We start from the raw sequence: 15351 nt of genomic DNA, 5'->3' as shown, positions 1-15351 counted from the left end.
TTTTTTTGAGAATTTGCAAGCCCATTGTTGAAATGATTATTTATTTTACAAATGAAATCCTGAATTTAATTATTGAGTATCTAGAGCTGGAACTACGGTGGGGAGGGGGGAAGCATCCCTAGCATTTTAATGGCACAATCAACCAGCTATGTATTTTAAATTTGCTACAATTTTGGGCTAATTACAGTCGGACCTGTTTAACGAACTCCTTCATAGCGAATTTTCTTCAATTCCTCTTGGTCTCTACAGAAACATTTAAAATAATTTCCGTAGAAGGACAGATTATGAGAGACAACTTTGTGCACATTGTCCTCACCTCTAGCCTTTAGGTAACTAGAAAGTGTGAATTAAGGGTGAAAGGGATTACTGTCCCTTTCGCCCACAAAGTTAATGGTGTCCATAAAACCTATGCAGCCACATTCTGAGAAGTCGCGCTAATATGCTTTCCATAGCCAGTCAGAGGATTAAGAAGATTTCTGACACAGATAATAGCCTCTGGTCAACCTGTGTTGTGGTTCCTCTTTACTCCAGAAAGAAGTCATATGTTTTTCGGAGAAGTGAGTGATCCACGCGTTTCAGTAAATTTATCCATCTATGTTTACATGGTCACAGTAGCTGAATATCTGAGTGATTCTGATATTTTGTCCAGTATTCAAAGAACTAGTGAGAGTAGCAACGTGGGGGGGGGGGAATCGAGGTAACTAAGATATTAAGTAAACTTTCTGAAGATGAAATGTTGGCAGATTTGGAAATCGCATCAAGGTGTGAAGAAAATGCTCCAAAATATAATGGCATACAGGCAATTGGAAGATAATTTATTAAAAAAAAAATATATGCATCATCAATCTCTAAAAAACCAGCGTGAGTTAAGGATGATTGCTAAAGAACTTTATGTGGAAACTATAAAGATAAGTCCTGTGTTTGGGCCACGATGGGCAGCTTGTAGCTTACGGATGGCAATGGAGGGCTGAAGAAATTATCACGCTTTGTGCAAATATAATCGTAATCGGAAAAAAAATTTGTTGACAAATATTTGTATTGTTGCAGTCATACTTACTTCAGGAAGTATGATTGTGACATCATACTATTAAAAGGTTAGAACTCGAGATACTATCATATCCAGGTGTCATCGAAAAGAGGGGGGCATAAGGACCACGCTGACTCAAGATATCACACCAGTCACGAAAAATGCATCATGCACTCTAATCACACTGCTAGTGAGTGCTCGGCGCAGACTAATAGTGTGAACATGGGAAACACCTCTGGCGGAAGTCTGCCCGGCAGGAACCCCCAAGGATGTTTCATATCAAAAAGTCGACAAAACTGCGAGCCCATTGTTAAAGTATTCACAGCTTACCGCTGCCTTTACTGTTTGCAATATGCAATATCTACATATCACCAGTGGTATGCAAATCACAGGTAGCAAATTCCTGATATATTATTTTTTATTATTATTAACTATATGGTGCAAGGAACCTGAGGCTTCTGCTGCACCAGCCAAAAAAAATTTCTGAATTACCCAGAGGGAGGGAGGGAAGGAGAGAGAGACAGAGAGAATAGAAGGGAATCACCAAGAAAGAGAAGAATGATGATATCCAGCTCAGGACCCTGGGTGTGCAAAGCCCATACTCACCAGATGTAAGTCCCTGAGGTTATATAAAGGATGAAGCCCAATGTCTGCATCTTACACTTACAAATGAAGATCTTCAGTATGAAAGACAGTGGATCTAATTCAGACTTATCCCACTGTGTGAATGTCACACTCTATTCTATGTAGCCTGCCATGGTGTTTTCAAGTATAAATCTCATTTAACCCTTTACTAGACATGCAGAAAGTATAACATTAGCAGGCACATGGTGGACTCTTTTTCCACCATTGTTTTGCTTGGAATAATGGCATGAAATAATTCAAAACTGTTCACTTTTATGATGGCATCTCTATCATTTAATTTTCAGTCTTTTATGAGCACAACTGTGAAAAATGCATTTTTATATTGAAAGCAAATGATTTTAAGAAATTTTTTATTTAAAATTAATGCACTTTTTCATAATATATGTTTTTTATTGCTCACATTTGGCCATTATCTTCACTGTCAGTGAGCAAAATTTTAAATAAATAAACATAAATAGGAGTTTTCATTCACTTCCTCTTGGTTAAAGGTAATAAAACCAATCTTATTGGACCTACAGATGTCACTAATTTTAAGTTCTTGCTTTGGAGCACTAGATAATTATATGCAAGACCTTCACAAAGCCTAATAAAAACTTTCCTTTATTATTTATTATGGCAAAACCCTTCTCTACAAAAGAATTAGCATTAGTAGAGGCATACAATACAAGAAAGCAAGCTTATGCAGCATCAACCGAGGGAAAAAAAAAAACTCCTCCCATTTCATCCCTCAATTCATTCCAAATGACTGTCCAGCTCAGCCTTAAATTTATTTAGGCTATTAGCTTCCACAACAAAATATGGAAGCCTGTTCCACAAATCAACTACCTGCTGGCTAAAGGCAAATTTCCACACAACTATCGTTCCTCAATTTGAAACTGTACCCCCTTAGGTTCTTAGTCTGAGCAAGACGAAGAATCCCATCAGGATTCTGCTTCCTCAAACCATTCAAGGTCTTATACACCTCAATCAGATCACCTTGCAGGTGCCTACTCTCCAGGCGCTGCAATTTGCAGAACTTAAGCCTTTCTTGGCCCCTTTGTTCCCCTCACCAATCTTGTTGTCCTTCTTTGTACTCGTTCTAGCAACTCTACATCCTTCCTAAAATGAGGCCTCCAGACCTGTACACAGTACTCTAGGTGTGGCCTGACCATTGCCTTGTATAATGGGATTATCACCTCCCTGTCCCTGCTAGCAAAATTCCTATATATCATTGACAAGACTCAGCGAACTTCATATTTTACTGCACAATTACCCCCAGGTCTTTTTCACTTTCCACTTCCCTGAGTGTAGTACCAGCCAGTTGGTACGTTTCTCTTCAGTTATTGCTACCCATATGCAGTACTTTGCATTTGTCAATGTTAAACTCCAATTGCCACTTCTCAGCCCATTTTCCCAACTTATCTAGATCCAGTTTTTATATCATCTTTGATATAAAAACCAACCTTTGTATCATCTGCAAACTTGGACATTAAACCTAATATACTTTCATCAACATCATTGATAAATATGCAAAACAACAATGGGCCCAACACCGAACCCTAGGTAACTCCACTAATAACATTTGTCCACGAAGAGCAGTATCCATTGATTACCACTATCTGTTGTCTCCCACTCAACCATCCCTTTATCTATTATAGCAGCTTACCCTTGATGTCATAACTCTCCAATTTGTACAGCAGTCTTCCATGTGCAACAGTATCAAAAGCTTTTCTGAAATCCAAGTATATGATATCAAAATTATTTTTGGCATTCAGTTCCTTTGTGACCATATCATAGTAACCAATCAAATTGGTCAGACAAGATCTCCCTTTGACAAACCCATGCTGTGTCTTAACTATTACTGCAGTCTTGTCTAGATGATCCTGCAATGCTTCTTTAACCAGTGATCCCATTATTTTCCCCAGAACACAAGTTAAACTAACAGGTCTGTAGTTACTTGTGTCAGCTTTTGAACCTCCTTTATGAATTGGTGATAGATTTGCAGACCTCCAGTCCATGGGGACCACCCCTGATTTGAAGGAAGCTCTCATTAATTATGGATTTAATATAACTGTCCACCCCAGGTGCCTTCCTTAGGTTTACCTTCAACAATTTCTCTTCCACTTTGGTCTCAGTTATTACAAAATCACTTAGCTCCCTGTTAGCATTTGATAAACTTCTGGCACTCCCCTCATTGAATAACTCCTCATGTGTGAATAAATACTCATTCAGTTTATCAGCTACCTGAGCAAGATCATCAATAGTCAACCCATCTATGTTAAGTGGTCCAATCTGATTCATCCCTTTCCTTCTAGAGTTTACATAAGTAAAGAACTGCTTACTGTTTTTATTTGCATCCTTTGCCAAAAATTTCTCATAATCTGCCTTCACCTGCCTAACCTCCTTTGTGACTTGATTACAGACTAGTTTATACCTGCCATATGCTTCTGTGTCGCCCGATACTTTATATTTATCCCATACATTTTTCTTCTCTGCCACAAGTCTCCTCAGTTCATTTGACATCCATTTAGGTCAAAGGCTGGTACAGTATTTCTTAGTTGGAATGAAAAGCCTGGTAGCCTCCAAAATTAAGTCCTGAAGGCTTCCCATTTAGAATTCACTGTTGGTATCATCATCAGTTGATCCCACTGTACAGAATTTAAAAACTATCTGAGACCTCTGTAGTCACCTTTACAAAAGCAAAAGCCCTTCCCTTTAACCTTGATGGTAGTTACATCTTTAAATAATTCCCACATCAATAAATTGTGATCACTGTCGCCCAGTGGTTCCTTTATCTGAAGATTCTTAATGCACGACAAATCACTACTGATAATCAGATCAAGAGTATTACTCCCTCTGGTTGCCTCTCGAACATGTTGCTGTAGAAAACAGTCATCCAATATATCCACAAATGTCTTGCTAATGTGCGAGTGACCAATCCACAAGTTCCAGTCAATATCTGGAAAGTTAAAATCTCCCATTGTAAGACATTCTGATTTACTGTCCCATTCTGCACAATTGCTCATTATACTCATCAGATTCATTAGGCCTATAACACAATCCTACTCTCATTTTTCCTTTCCCAGTGCTTATTTCACACCAAACGGACTCAACACTGCATTGTCCACCAGCATCAATTGGATGTACTTCCTTAGATTTTATGTTTCTTAACTAACAGCATAACCCCTCCTACCCTCCTGTCATGTCTATCCTTTCTGTACACATTGTACTCCCCAAATTACAGTTCTGCATTTCTTATGTCTGTGTGACACCATGTCTCTGATATCCCAACAATATCTGCCTTTGATGTCTTGACTAACACTGCAAACTCATGAAATTTATTAACTATACTCCTAGCATTGATGTACATGCAAGTATACATGTAACTGTTCCTACTCGTACAAAGCCATGGTTAAGCTAGAAGGGTTGTTTGTGAGAAAAAGATCAGGCTGTATGGTTAGGCACACCCAGTCTTGAGCTGGATACCATCATTCTTCTCTTTCTTGGTGATTCCCTTCTACTTTTGTCTCTCTCTCTCTCTTAGGGTAACTTGGGAATTTTTTTTTTTTTTTGGCTGGTGCAGCATAAGCCTCAGGCTTCCTTGCACCATATAGCTAATAATACTAATATTAATACTCTTAGTTACCCTAACACATCCCATGTATTTTCTTGTTCCACCATGACTCCCAGCAGTCCTGGATATCTCCATTACCTTGCTTTCCAGTCTGCTGCCCATTCTAATAGAAGCAGTGCAAGAATCACTTTTGCCTCTGCCTGCGGCCACTGTTAACCTTTTAGTCTGTGTATCCCCCAATGCTAGCAGTTTTCTGACACACCTAACACTGCCTCGATAGCATCAGCAAATATTCTTGCACACTTTCTTAGTTATGTGTATCCCATCCCTGTAGAAGCAGTCTCTCCTGTCAACAAGCACAGATCAGGCTGAAAAAAATCCTACCCTTTGAGCCTTGCACAATCTCTCTCTCTCTCTCTCTCTCTCTCTCCAGGGTTGAATTGACTGACAAGGCTCTCATCATATACTCCCTCCTATGGTGCCTGGGCAGAATTGCAGACACTTTCACATTCAAGCCTAACTTGCAACTTTTTTTCAACATTGACCTGTACTTGTTGAGTAAATCTGCAGATATCTTACTCTTAATGTCATTAGTTCCAACGTCTACAACAATATCACCATTTGTGCCCTGAAAAGATGATATCTGCCCTACAACGTCATCAACTTTTACCCCTGGCAGACATACTCTGGTTCTGTTCCACCTATTCTTCTTACATAGTATATTCCCTGTCTCCGTGACAATAGAGTCACCAACAATAACTGGTTCCTTTGGGACCAGCGCATTTTGCCTTGGAGATTGCCTGATACACAGGAGTGAGCTCTGTTGTTGAGCTGGGCAGCTGAGAGCCTGATGGGCCCCTCATATTAGTTTCTTCAAGGGCATTTACCCTACACCTCAAGCTCTCATAGACGTCCATCAGAACGTTGAGTTGGCGCCTAATTTCTTGACACTCCAGACACCTAGCACACACACAAGGGCATCCTCCTTGGCTAGAATTAACAATGCATATCAAAAGTCAAACCAATAACAAAGGAATAATGGAGGAATACTAAATTCACATTGTATCACTTTAACAGATATTTTTATTTTCAAAGTGAAGTGATTTCATGGACATTTAGCACCAATGTACCAAGTAAAGGGCCAAATTGTATTATAATGAAATTATATGCACTCCAATAATAGGCTAATTAAAAATTAAATAAAACCATAAATAAGAGATTTAATGAAAAATTACACTTATGACTTACAGGAATCTTCAAAACAAGAAATGAGATCCACCGTGAGGATCAAAGTTTGGCTACTCTACACAGCTGAATTATTAAACTTGACATTAAAATATTCTTAGATTACATTGTTGAATGTAAGTATTTGTGTGAATGTATGTTCATACGTTCATTCAAAAACTTTAATTTCCCTTTCCAAGGGCAGGCCTCATGGATCCTATCTCCAAAATCCATAACTCTTTAAGGGCATAAGTTTTATGCTCAGATGCTCTACCTGAAGCCAACCTCTTTTAATCACTTTTATGGCATGCAGAGGGTACAAATTCTAACCTCTGCCCACATGCATATACTATTATTCTTACACACAAGATTAATATCACCAAGTGCTTGATGACAGTATTTATAATCTCGGATACTCTCCATCTGAGAATCAAATATCTAATAAATTGAAAATTTAACTATATGCACTCAATTAGATATTTAAGAAACTAGACTGAACTGCCTCATCTGAATTTAAGAAATTAATGAACTCTTTTTTTCGACAACACTAATGCAAATTGACTGATTGTGTTAAAGGAACAGCATCGACATCAATACAGCTGAACAAAAAAAAAAAAAAATTTTCTCTCACTCAGTCAAAGAATAGGATTCTAGGCAATGCTGTTTTAAAGGAATTCTTGATAACTTATCCTATTACTTGAGTTTACTGAATTTAGCCAAATACTAGGTATAGATTTTTTTTTCTGAAAAAAAAATTTTAATTAAAATTTCAGTGTTATATTATAATTTAGACATTTACTCTGAAGTAAGAAACATATACAGAGAAGAATAAGTTTGGGAAAACAGTTCCGTGCTTCAGTTCTCATGCTGCTTTAAAACTAAGCTGTTCTTGATTTCAGTAGAAACTACATTCCTATAATCTATTACAGAATAGAAATGAATATCAGAAACTCAAATCAGGTAAAATGATTGCTTTTTTTTTTATTATGAATGGAAAACAAAGGGTTAGGAAGGAAAGTGAATAAACTGGGAATCATGCTGCAGATATAAACTAAAACACAAGTGAAAGCTGTACCAGAAACTGAAGGTAAATAAAACTGGTGCAATATAGCCAAAGCAGTTTTTCTGCCATACAACCTAAAAGAACAACAACATGAAACAATTAATGTTGAAAAAGCAGTAGTTGTTTATAGAAGTGCTAGAATCATATATGCAGTCACAGATTGGAAATGTGGATTGCACACTTGTGAACTTTGAAATGTTGCCCGACAACAAGAAATAGCACAGAGTAACATTACTCATCACTACTTATGACAGAAAATTGCCACGACACTGTCTAAAGAGGGGAAAATAATGCTGCCCCAACTTCTTCTTTTTTTTTCTCCTTTATTTAATTTGTCTTTAAAACAATATGTATCTTATTCAGGGGCACATGGTACTTTTACAGATTTTTAATATATATATATATAAATAATTAAATAAATCATTTTATTAACTAGGCATTTTAAAACGATGCTAATATTTAAAATTAAATTATTATAACTTCTATATATAACACAAGAGACTTACCAACAACCATCAGACTAAACTCAAACCCACGTTTTGTTGCTTTTCTGTATACCTGATTTGGCAAGCTAGCAAAACCAATGTAATTATCAATGTCTTTGGTTTCTTTTTCTTTTGAATGAAGTGTTTCTTTAAAATTACTTGCTGTCATTGTAGTAGTAGTGGTGGTAGTAACTAGGCTGGGAGAAGAAGAAGCAGTCATAGCAGTATTATGAATTACTGAAGTGGAATTTGTGATAATATTATTAGCAACTCCTGAAGCTGTTGTTGTAGGCGGAGCGGGGGGACCATCTTGACGGAAAAACAGTTCTCGTTTAGCAGAGAGCTAAGGAAAAGAAATTAAATACATTACCAGTGATAAATATTAACAAATGTACATACAGATGCAAATAAAACATTTTAAGAAAGCAAAAAAAGGAAAAGTTGTAACTGTCTTCAACAATCTTTTTAAATTAACCATAAGATGATGGGTTAAATATTTTGAAGTTTCAAAATTCCATGGAAAAAACTCACTCCACACTGCCAGCCACTATCAAATAATCACTGCAGGGAGCTCATCCACATGTGACATAATTCTATAGTAAATCATTCAGAGATAAAACTATAAATTGTGGACCCCCCCCCCACACACTCAAATCATAAAAACCTGAAGAGTCAGGGTGCCTGATTGTTATCAAGCACTCTTAACTCTTCATTCCCCTCCCCAGTCATGCATTTGCATACCTGGCAGTATGGCAGTTTCACTATTGAAATCATCAATTCCATCTAGACACTTTAGAGAGGACCCAATGAAGATAAAAAGTCACTGAGAGGAGAAAGTAAAATGAATGAGGGCAAAAATTTTTACTGTAATAAATGATTCCAGAAATAGGGATCATAAATTCAAATTAAAGTGAAGAGGTTCAAACTGGATTGTAGAAGTGGGAAATTCAGAGATCAGCTGGATGTGTATATAAGAGAGGAAGGAATCAACACAACTTGTTTATTTTATTTTATTATCATATTTTTTTTTTTTTGGCTGGTGCCGCAAAAGGCCGGAGCATCCTCGTTCCACATAGCACCAATAGTAATAGTTGAAAAATTATGACTTAGATATCTGGGCCAAAATTATGTGTATATCATAAAATCATCCCTCCCCATCATACATTAGCATTAGAAATTTGGGGGGAAGGTGTAAAGTTGCACCTTTTCTTTGTTTTCCTCATTTCAATGATAGGTGGTTTTTTTTTTTTTTTTTTTTTTTAGTTAGTTAGTTGTTGGCGCATCAGCTTCTGTGGCCATAATTCACCTCCCAAGGTTTTTTGCAGTACTTTGATCCAAGCCCGAGACGGATTTCGAACCCGCGACCTTTGGGTTGCCACCAGGCAGGCACTTTATAAACCCGGCTAGCCCGGTCGGCCATGATAGGTGTTTTCATAACTGAAAAGTAACTACATTTCTGTCAATTAAAATACAGTATCTCAATTTTTAAAAATGCATAATAATCTGCATAACATTTCAATGCAAATACTTGAGAAACACATACATCATTACTATTTTTAAAGGAACTATACTTCATTTAAAAAGCATTGTATGTATTATTAAAGAAGATGAACAAATGTACCAAAACGTGCTAAGAAGCTGATTACATGATACCATAGAAGGACTATTCAGCTACAAATAATTTATGTACCTAATCCAAAAAAGAAAAAGTTCTTTATTTGTGCTATAGAAATTGGTATGCTGCAATGTAACTACATTTATGTCAACATTAACTTGCATTAACAAACAAGTTAGTTAATGCAAGCAGTGTGTTACATTTTTAGAAATTAAAGATTAGTAAACAGTAATAATTATGATTTATAGCACACACACAAAATAAAAATAAAAAATGGCAAAAAACTTTTCTGCATGCAGGAACCAAGAAAATCTTCTACAAAAGCAACAAACGAGGATTTAATTAACATAATTTATTAATAGCAGTGGATCCATTCATTTCATATTTGAGGCATTTTTTAAAAAAGTGCTACAAAAAATATGTTCTTGATTCATTTGATCTTGATTATACTGCAGAAACTACGAATGGTGAAGGAACACAGTGGAAGAAACTGAAGAAAGCAAGGACAATGAATAGAGTGAGGAATGTATTTAAATATTAGTAACTCTAATGATTAAAACTCTGAACAAAAATAAGTACGTTTAGACCAGTTGGGGTCCTGACCACTACAAAATTTTATGTATTTGACGTCACCATTTTGTGTAGTCAGACCATTAACAAAAATGTGCCATTTTGACTTGGGATGCTGGCTAAAATTGTGTTGAGAGGGTGTAACTGGTTGACATTTTAAGGGCATTATAATTATCAAAAATAACATTGATATTTTATATATAATATATATAGAATTTTGAAGAGAAAAAAAAAAAAAAAAATCGTTCACCTAATGCAGGCTCCAAATATTGGAACCCTGTAAATCCACTATCTGTATATGTGCCACTGACAAAAATGTTTGGGTTCCCCCCCCCCATATACTCCAGACCGAACAAAAGAGATCTAGAGAATTTTATAAAAATAAGACCATTAGTCACTAATGAAATATGTCCAGTTTAAGGAGAAAATGTTCCACTGCACAATGTTCTGGAGCATTTCTCTCCATTCTGAGCATTGACCATAACAATACATTGACATCATATAGCATTAGCATTAGTAGAGGCATTTGATGCAAGAAAGCAAGCTTATGCAGCATCAGCCAAAAAAAAAATAATAAAGTAAAATAAATAAATAAAAAATAACCACTTCCACTTCACCCATCTGTTCGTTCGAAATACCTGTCCAGCTGAGCCTTGAGATGGAAGTCTGTTCCACCTACCAACCACCAGCTGGCTAAAGGCAAATTTCCGCACATCTATCCTACATCTGTCTTTCCTCAATTTGAATTTATACCCTCTCAGGTGATTATTCTGAGCAAGAGGAAGAATCCCATCAGCATTGAGCATGCTCAAACCATTCAAGGCTTTGTACACCTCAATCAGATCACCTCGCTGGTGCCTAGTGTCCAGACACTGTAATTCACAAAACTTAAGCCTTTCTTCGTAAGAGCACCCCTTTGTTCCATTCACTAATCTTGTTGCCCTTCTCTGTACTCGTTCCAACAGCTCTACATCCTTCTTGAAATGAGGCCTCCAGGCCTGTATACAGGACTCTAGGTGTGGCCCAACCATTGCCTTATACAAGGGAATAATCACTTCCTTATCCCTGCTAGAAAAATTCCTATATATCATTGACAATACACCATGAGCTACTCTTGCAGCCCCTCTGCACTGCTCACAGAACTTCATATCTGCCTGCACAACCATCCCCAGGTCCCTTTCATTCTCTACCACTGTCAGTGTAGTACCACAGAGTTGATACGTTGCTCTGGGGTTGCTGTTTCCCATATGTAGTACTTTACATTTGTCAATGTTAAACTTCATTTGCCACCTCTCACAGCCCATCTGCTCAACCTTTCTAGATCCTGTTGCAGCAGCATAGTGTCAGTCAACCCTGCCAACCTTCGTATCGTCTGCAAACTTGGACATTAAGCTTGATATACCATCATCAATATCATTTATAAATACAGAAAACAATAAAGGACCCAATACTGAACCCTGAGAGACTCCACTAATAACATTAGTCCACGATGAGCAGTGTCCATTAATTACCACTTTCTGTCTTCTCCCCCTCAACCACCCCTTTATCCATAGCAGCAATTTGCCTCCAATGCCACACTGCTCCAATTTGTGCAGCAGTCTTCCATGTGCAACAGTATCAAAAGCCTTTCTAAGATCCAAGTATATAATATCAAAGTTATTCCCTGCATCCAGTTCTTTTGTGACTGCATCATAGTATCCAATCAAATTGGTCAGGCAAGACTTCCCCTTAACAAAACCATGCTGTGTCCGAGCTATAACTGAAGTCTTGTCTAGATGATCCTGCAGTGCTTCTTTAACCAGTGCTTCCATTAATTTTCCAGGAACAGAAGTTAAACTCACAGGTCTATAATTACTTGTGTCAGCCTTTGATTCTCCCTTGTGAATTGGGGTCACATTTGCACATCTCCCGTCCATGGGTACCTCCCCTGAGTCCAAGGAAGCTCTCATAATTATGGCTAAGGGTTTGCTTACTTTCTTTGCTGCCTCCTTTAATATAACTGGATATATCCCATCCACCCCAGGTGCCTTTCTTGTGTTTATCTTCAACAATTTCTCCTCCACTTTACTCTCAGTTTTTACAAGATTCTCTAGCTTACTGCTAGAGTTGAAAACACCTCTGGCATTCCCCTCGCTGAATAACTCCTCATGTGCGAATGTCGATGCAAAATATTCATTTAGTTTGTTAGCTACCTGAGCAGGGTCATCAACAGTTGACCCATCGATATCAAGTGGACCAATCTGATTCATCCCCTTCCTTCTAGAGTTTACATAAGTAAAGAACTCTTTGCTGTTTTTCTTCGCATCCCTTGCCAAGGATCTCTCGTAATCTGCCTTTGCCTGCCTAACCTCCTTTGTAACTTGGTTACAGATCAACTTGTATCTATCATAGGCTTCTGTGTCACGTGTTAATTTGTATGTATCCCATGCATTTTTCTTCTCTGCCATATGCCTCATTAGTTCATCTGACATCCATTTAGGCCTAAACCTTGAACAATATTTCTTAGTTGGTATGTAAAGCCTAGTAGCTTCCAAGATAAGTTCTTTGAATGCTTCCCATTTTGAATTTGCTGTTGGTAACATCATCAGTTGATCCCACTGTATAGAATTTAAATACTGTCTCAGTCCATCGTAGTCACCTTTACGAAAGCAATACCCCTTCCCTTTACCCCTAATGGTAGTTACCTCTTTGAGTAACTCCCACTTCAGAACACTGTGATCACTGCCACCTAGTGGTTCATTTATCTGCAGATTCTTAATGCATGAAGAATCACTACTGATAATCAAATCAAGAGTATTACTCCCTCTAGTTGCCTCCCGAACGTGCTGATGTAGAAAACAATCATCCAATAAATCCACAAAAGCCTTGCTAGTGTGTGAGTGACCAGCCCCCAAATTCCAGTCAATATCTGGGAAATTAAAATCCCCCAATTATAAGACTTTCTGATTTACTGGCCCACTCTATTTCTCTGTACAGTTTCTTATTATACTCATCAGAGTCATTAGGCCTATAGCACACTCCTACTCTCAATTTTGATCTCCCAATGCTTATGTCACACCAAACTGACTCGACACTGCACTGTCCCGCGATGTCGACTGGCTTCACTTCCTTGGATTTTATGTGTTTCTTAACTAATAGCATAACCCCTCCTCCCTTCCTATCCTGTCTATCCTTTCTGTAGACATTGTACTCCCCAAATTCCAGTTCTGCATTCCTTATATTTGTGTGACACCACGTCTCTGAAATCCCAACAATATCTGCCTTTGATATTTTGAGCAATACCTCAAATTCATCAAATTTATTTACTAAACTCCTAGCATTGGTGTACATGCAAGTATACATGCACCTGCTCTTCCTCTTAGCCACCCTAACACAACCCATGTGTTCACTTGTACTCCCATGATTCCCAGCAGTCTCTGAAATATCCTGCATCTTATTTTCCAGGCTGCTGCTCATTCCAATAGAAGCAGTGCAAGAATCCCTTTCTCCTCTGCCTGTGGCTACTATTAATCTATTAGTCCTTGTATCCCCCCAATCTAGCAGTTTTCCGACCCACCTAACACTGCCTCGATAGCATCAGTAAACATTCTTGCACCCTTTCTATTTAAGTGTATCCCATCCCTGTAGAAGCAGTCTCTCCTGTTAACAAGTACAGACCAGGCTGAAAAAAATTCTACCCCTTGAGCCCTGCACAATCTTTATAGGTCCAAACTGATCGACAGGGCTCTCATCATATACTCCCTCCTATCGTGTCTGGGCAGAATTGCAGACACTTTCAAATTCAACCCTAATTCACGGCTATTCACACAATGCCTAAAATCCACACAGCTGTGAAGAAAGTAGAAACAAACAATTGAGCCACATAAAGGAAATGAAACAAATTTAAAAAAATAAAATAAAACAACCTACAGGGGGTCTTCATTATCCAAGGATAATTGGTTCCAGAAAATTCCACTTAAAATGGGGACCAAATTTTCATAATGTAAATTTTTATAGCAAAAAATGGATTGAAGGAACTAAAAAATGAGACAATTATTTTATTAGACATTTTTTATTGTTGTTGTTGTTATTTGGTTTTTAGGAGCATTAGCAACCAAGGCCATATTGCTCTGGGATATGCAGTGGTCATTCCCTGACCTCTCCACATCCTCCGTATTTGGTGGTGACGGGCTCGAACCCCGGTCTAATCAAGAAGTGTGTGCTACGCACTGCTACTCCTTCCCACCTGGCTACAGAGGCGCCAGGGACATGAAATAAAATACAATTAAAGTTATAATGGAGGATATAGACAGCCAGCATATAGTTTAAGGTTGACATGGCAGAGGACCCAAAAATATAATTATATGGCCAATGAAACTAAAACGAACAAAGAAATTAAAACTAGAATAACGACTATAATTGAGACAAAGGCTGGAGGAGATGTGTATAAATCTATTTATATTATAGTGTTTATAGGTAAGAGAGAGAGAGAGTGTGTGTGTGTGTGTGTGTGTGTGTGTGTGTGTGTGTGTGTGTGTGTGTGTGTGTGTGTGTGTGTGTGTGTGTGTGTGTGTGTGTGTGTGTGTGTGTGTGTGTTCAGTTTAATACAAGTGCCTGAAATTTATTACTCGCTGTAGGGATAAGAGAAATAAATAAGTAAGAAAGAAAAGAAAGGAGAAAATAAGGGTGGGGGAAATAATAATACATATATAAGGAATGATACATATATAAACTTCTTGTTTATATGTTTATGACCACCAGGTCAGTGGAGTTCACAATAAATCATCAATACAAATGTTAATCGTATTCACGACTCCCGGTCCACTCAAAGAGCACGTGCTACTGCAATCACACTCCTGACCACTCAGCCACATCAAACCACATTTATTCCTTGAATTTCTTTTTTACATATAAATTGTATGGAAAAAATAAATAATAATTACCAGATTTCTATCTGTTAGATTTGAATGAAATTTAGAATTGCTTGACAAATATTTTTAAAAGGCCTAAATATAAAATTTCGTGAAAATCCCCCCACTGGGAGTCAAGTTGTACTGGGGACAATCAGATGAACATGGTGAAGGCAATAGGTGCACAGTGGCACATTATACCTTCATGAGGATCAAGACAAAATGGAATTTGGGGGTCCATCTAAAGAAAACTCTAATAAAGAACATTTTCAATTTCATT

The 15351-nt window shown here is 37.6% G+C and overlaps 1 protein-coding gene across 3 annotated transcripts in view; it reads right to left on the bottom strand.

Annotated features, from left to right (window-relative positions):
- Window positions 1-15351, bottom strand: part of LOC150078920 (septin-7-like) — a 510661-nt gene that overhangs the window by 289657 nt on the left and 205653 nt on the right. For all 3 annotated transcript variants that reach the window (XM_090382840.1, XM_090382838.1, XM_090382839.1), the window contains one exon: window positions 8019-8340. In XM_090382840.1, the coding sequence (XP_090238966.1) occupies window positions 8019-8340 (322 nt within the window). The remainder of the gene's footprint in view (window positions 1-8018; window positions 8341-15351) is intronic.

This window comes from Mastigoproctus giganteus, chromosome 10 (assembly GCF_048544385.1).
Source record: "Mastigoproctus giganteus isolate SK-2022 chromosome 10, ASM4854438v1, whole genome shotgun sequence".
In the NCBI taxonomy this organism is placed as follows: domain Eukaryota; kingdom Metazoa; phylum Arthropoda; class Arachnida; order Uropygi; family Thelyphonidae; genus Mastigoproctus; species Mastigoproctus giganteus.
This window is presented reverse-complemented; position numbering and strand designations above follow the sequence as displayed.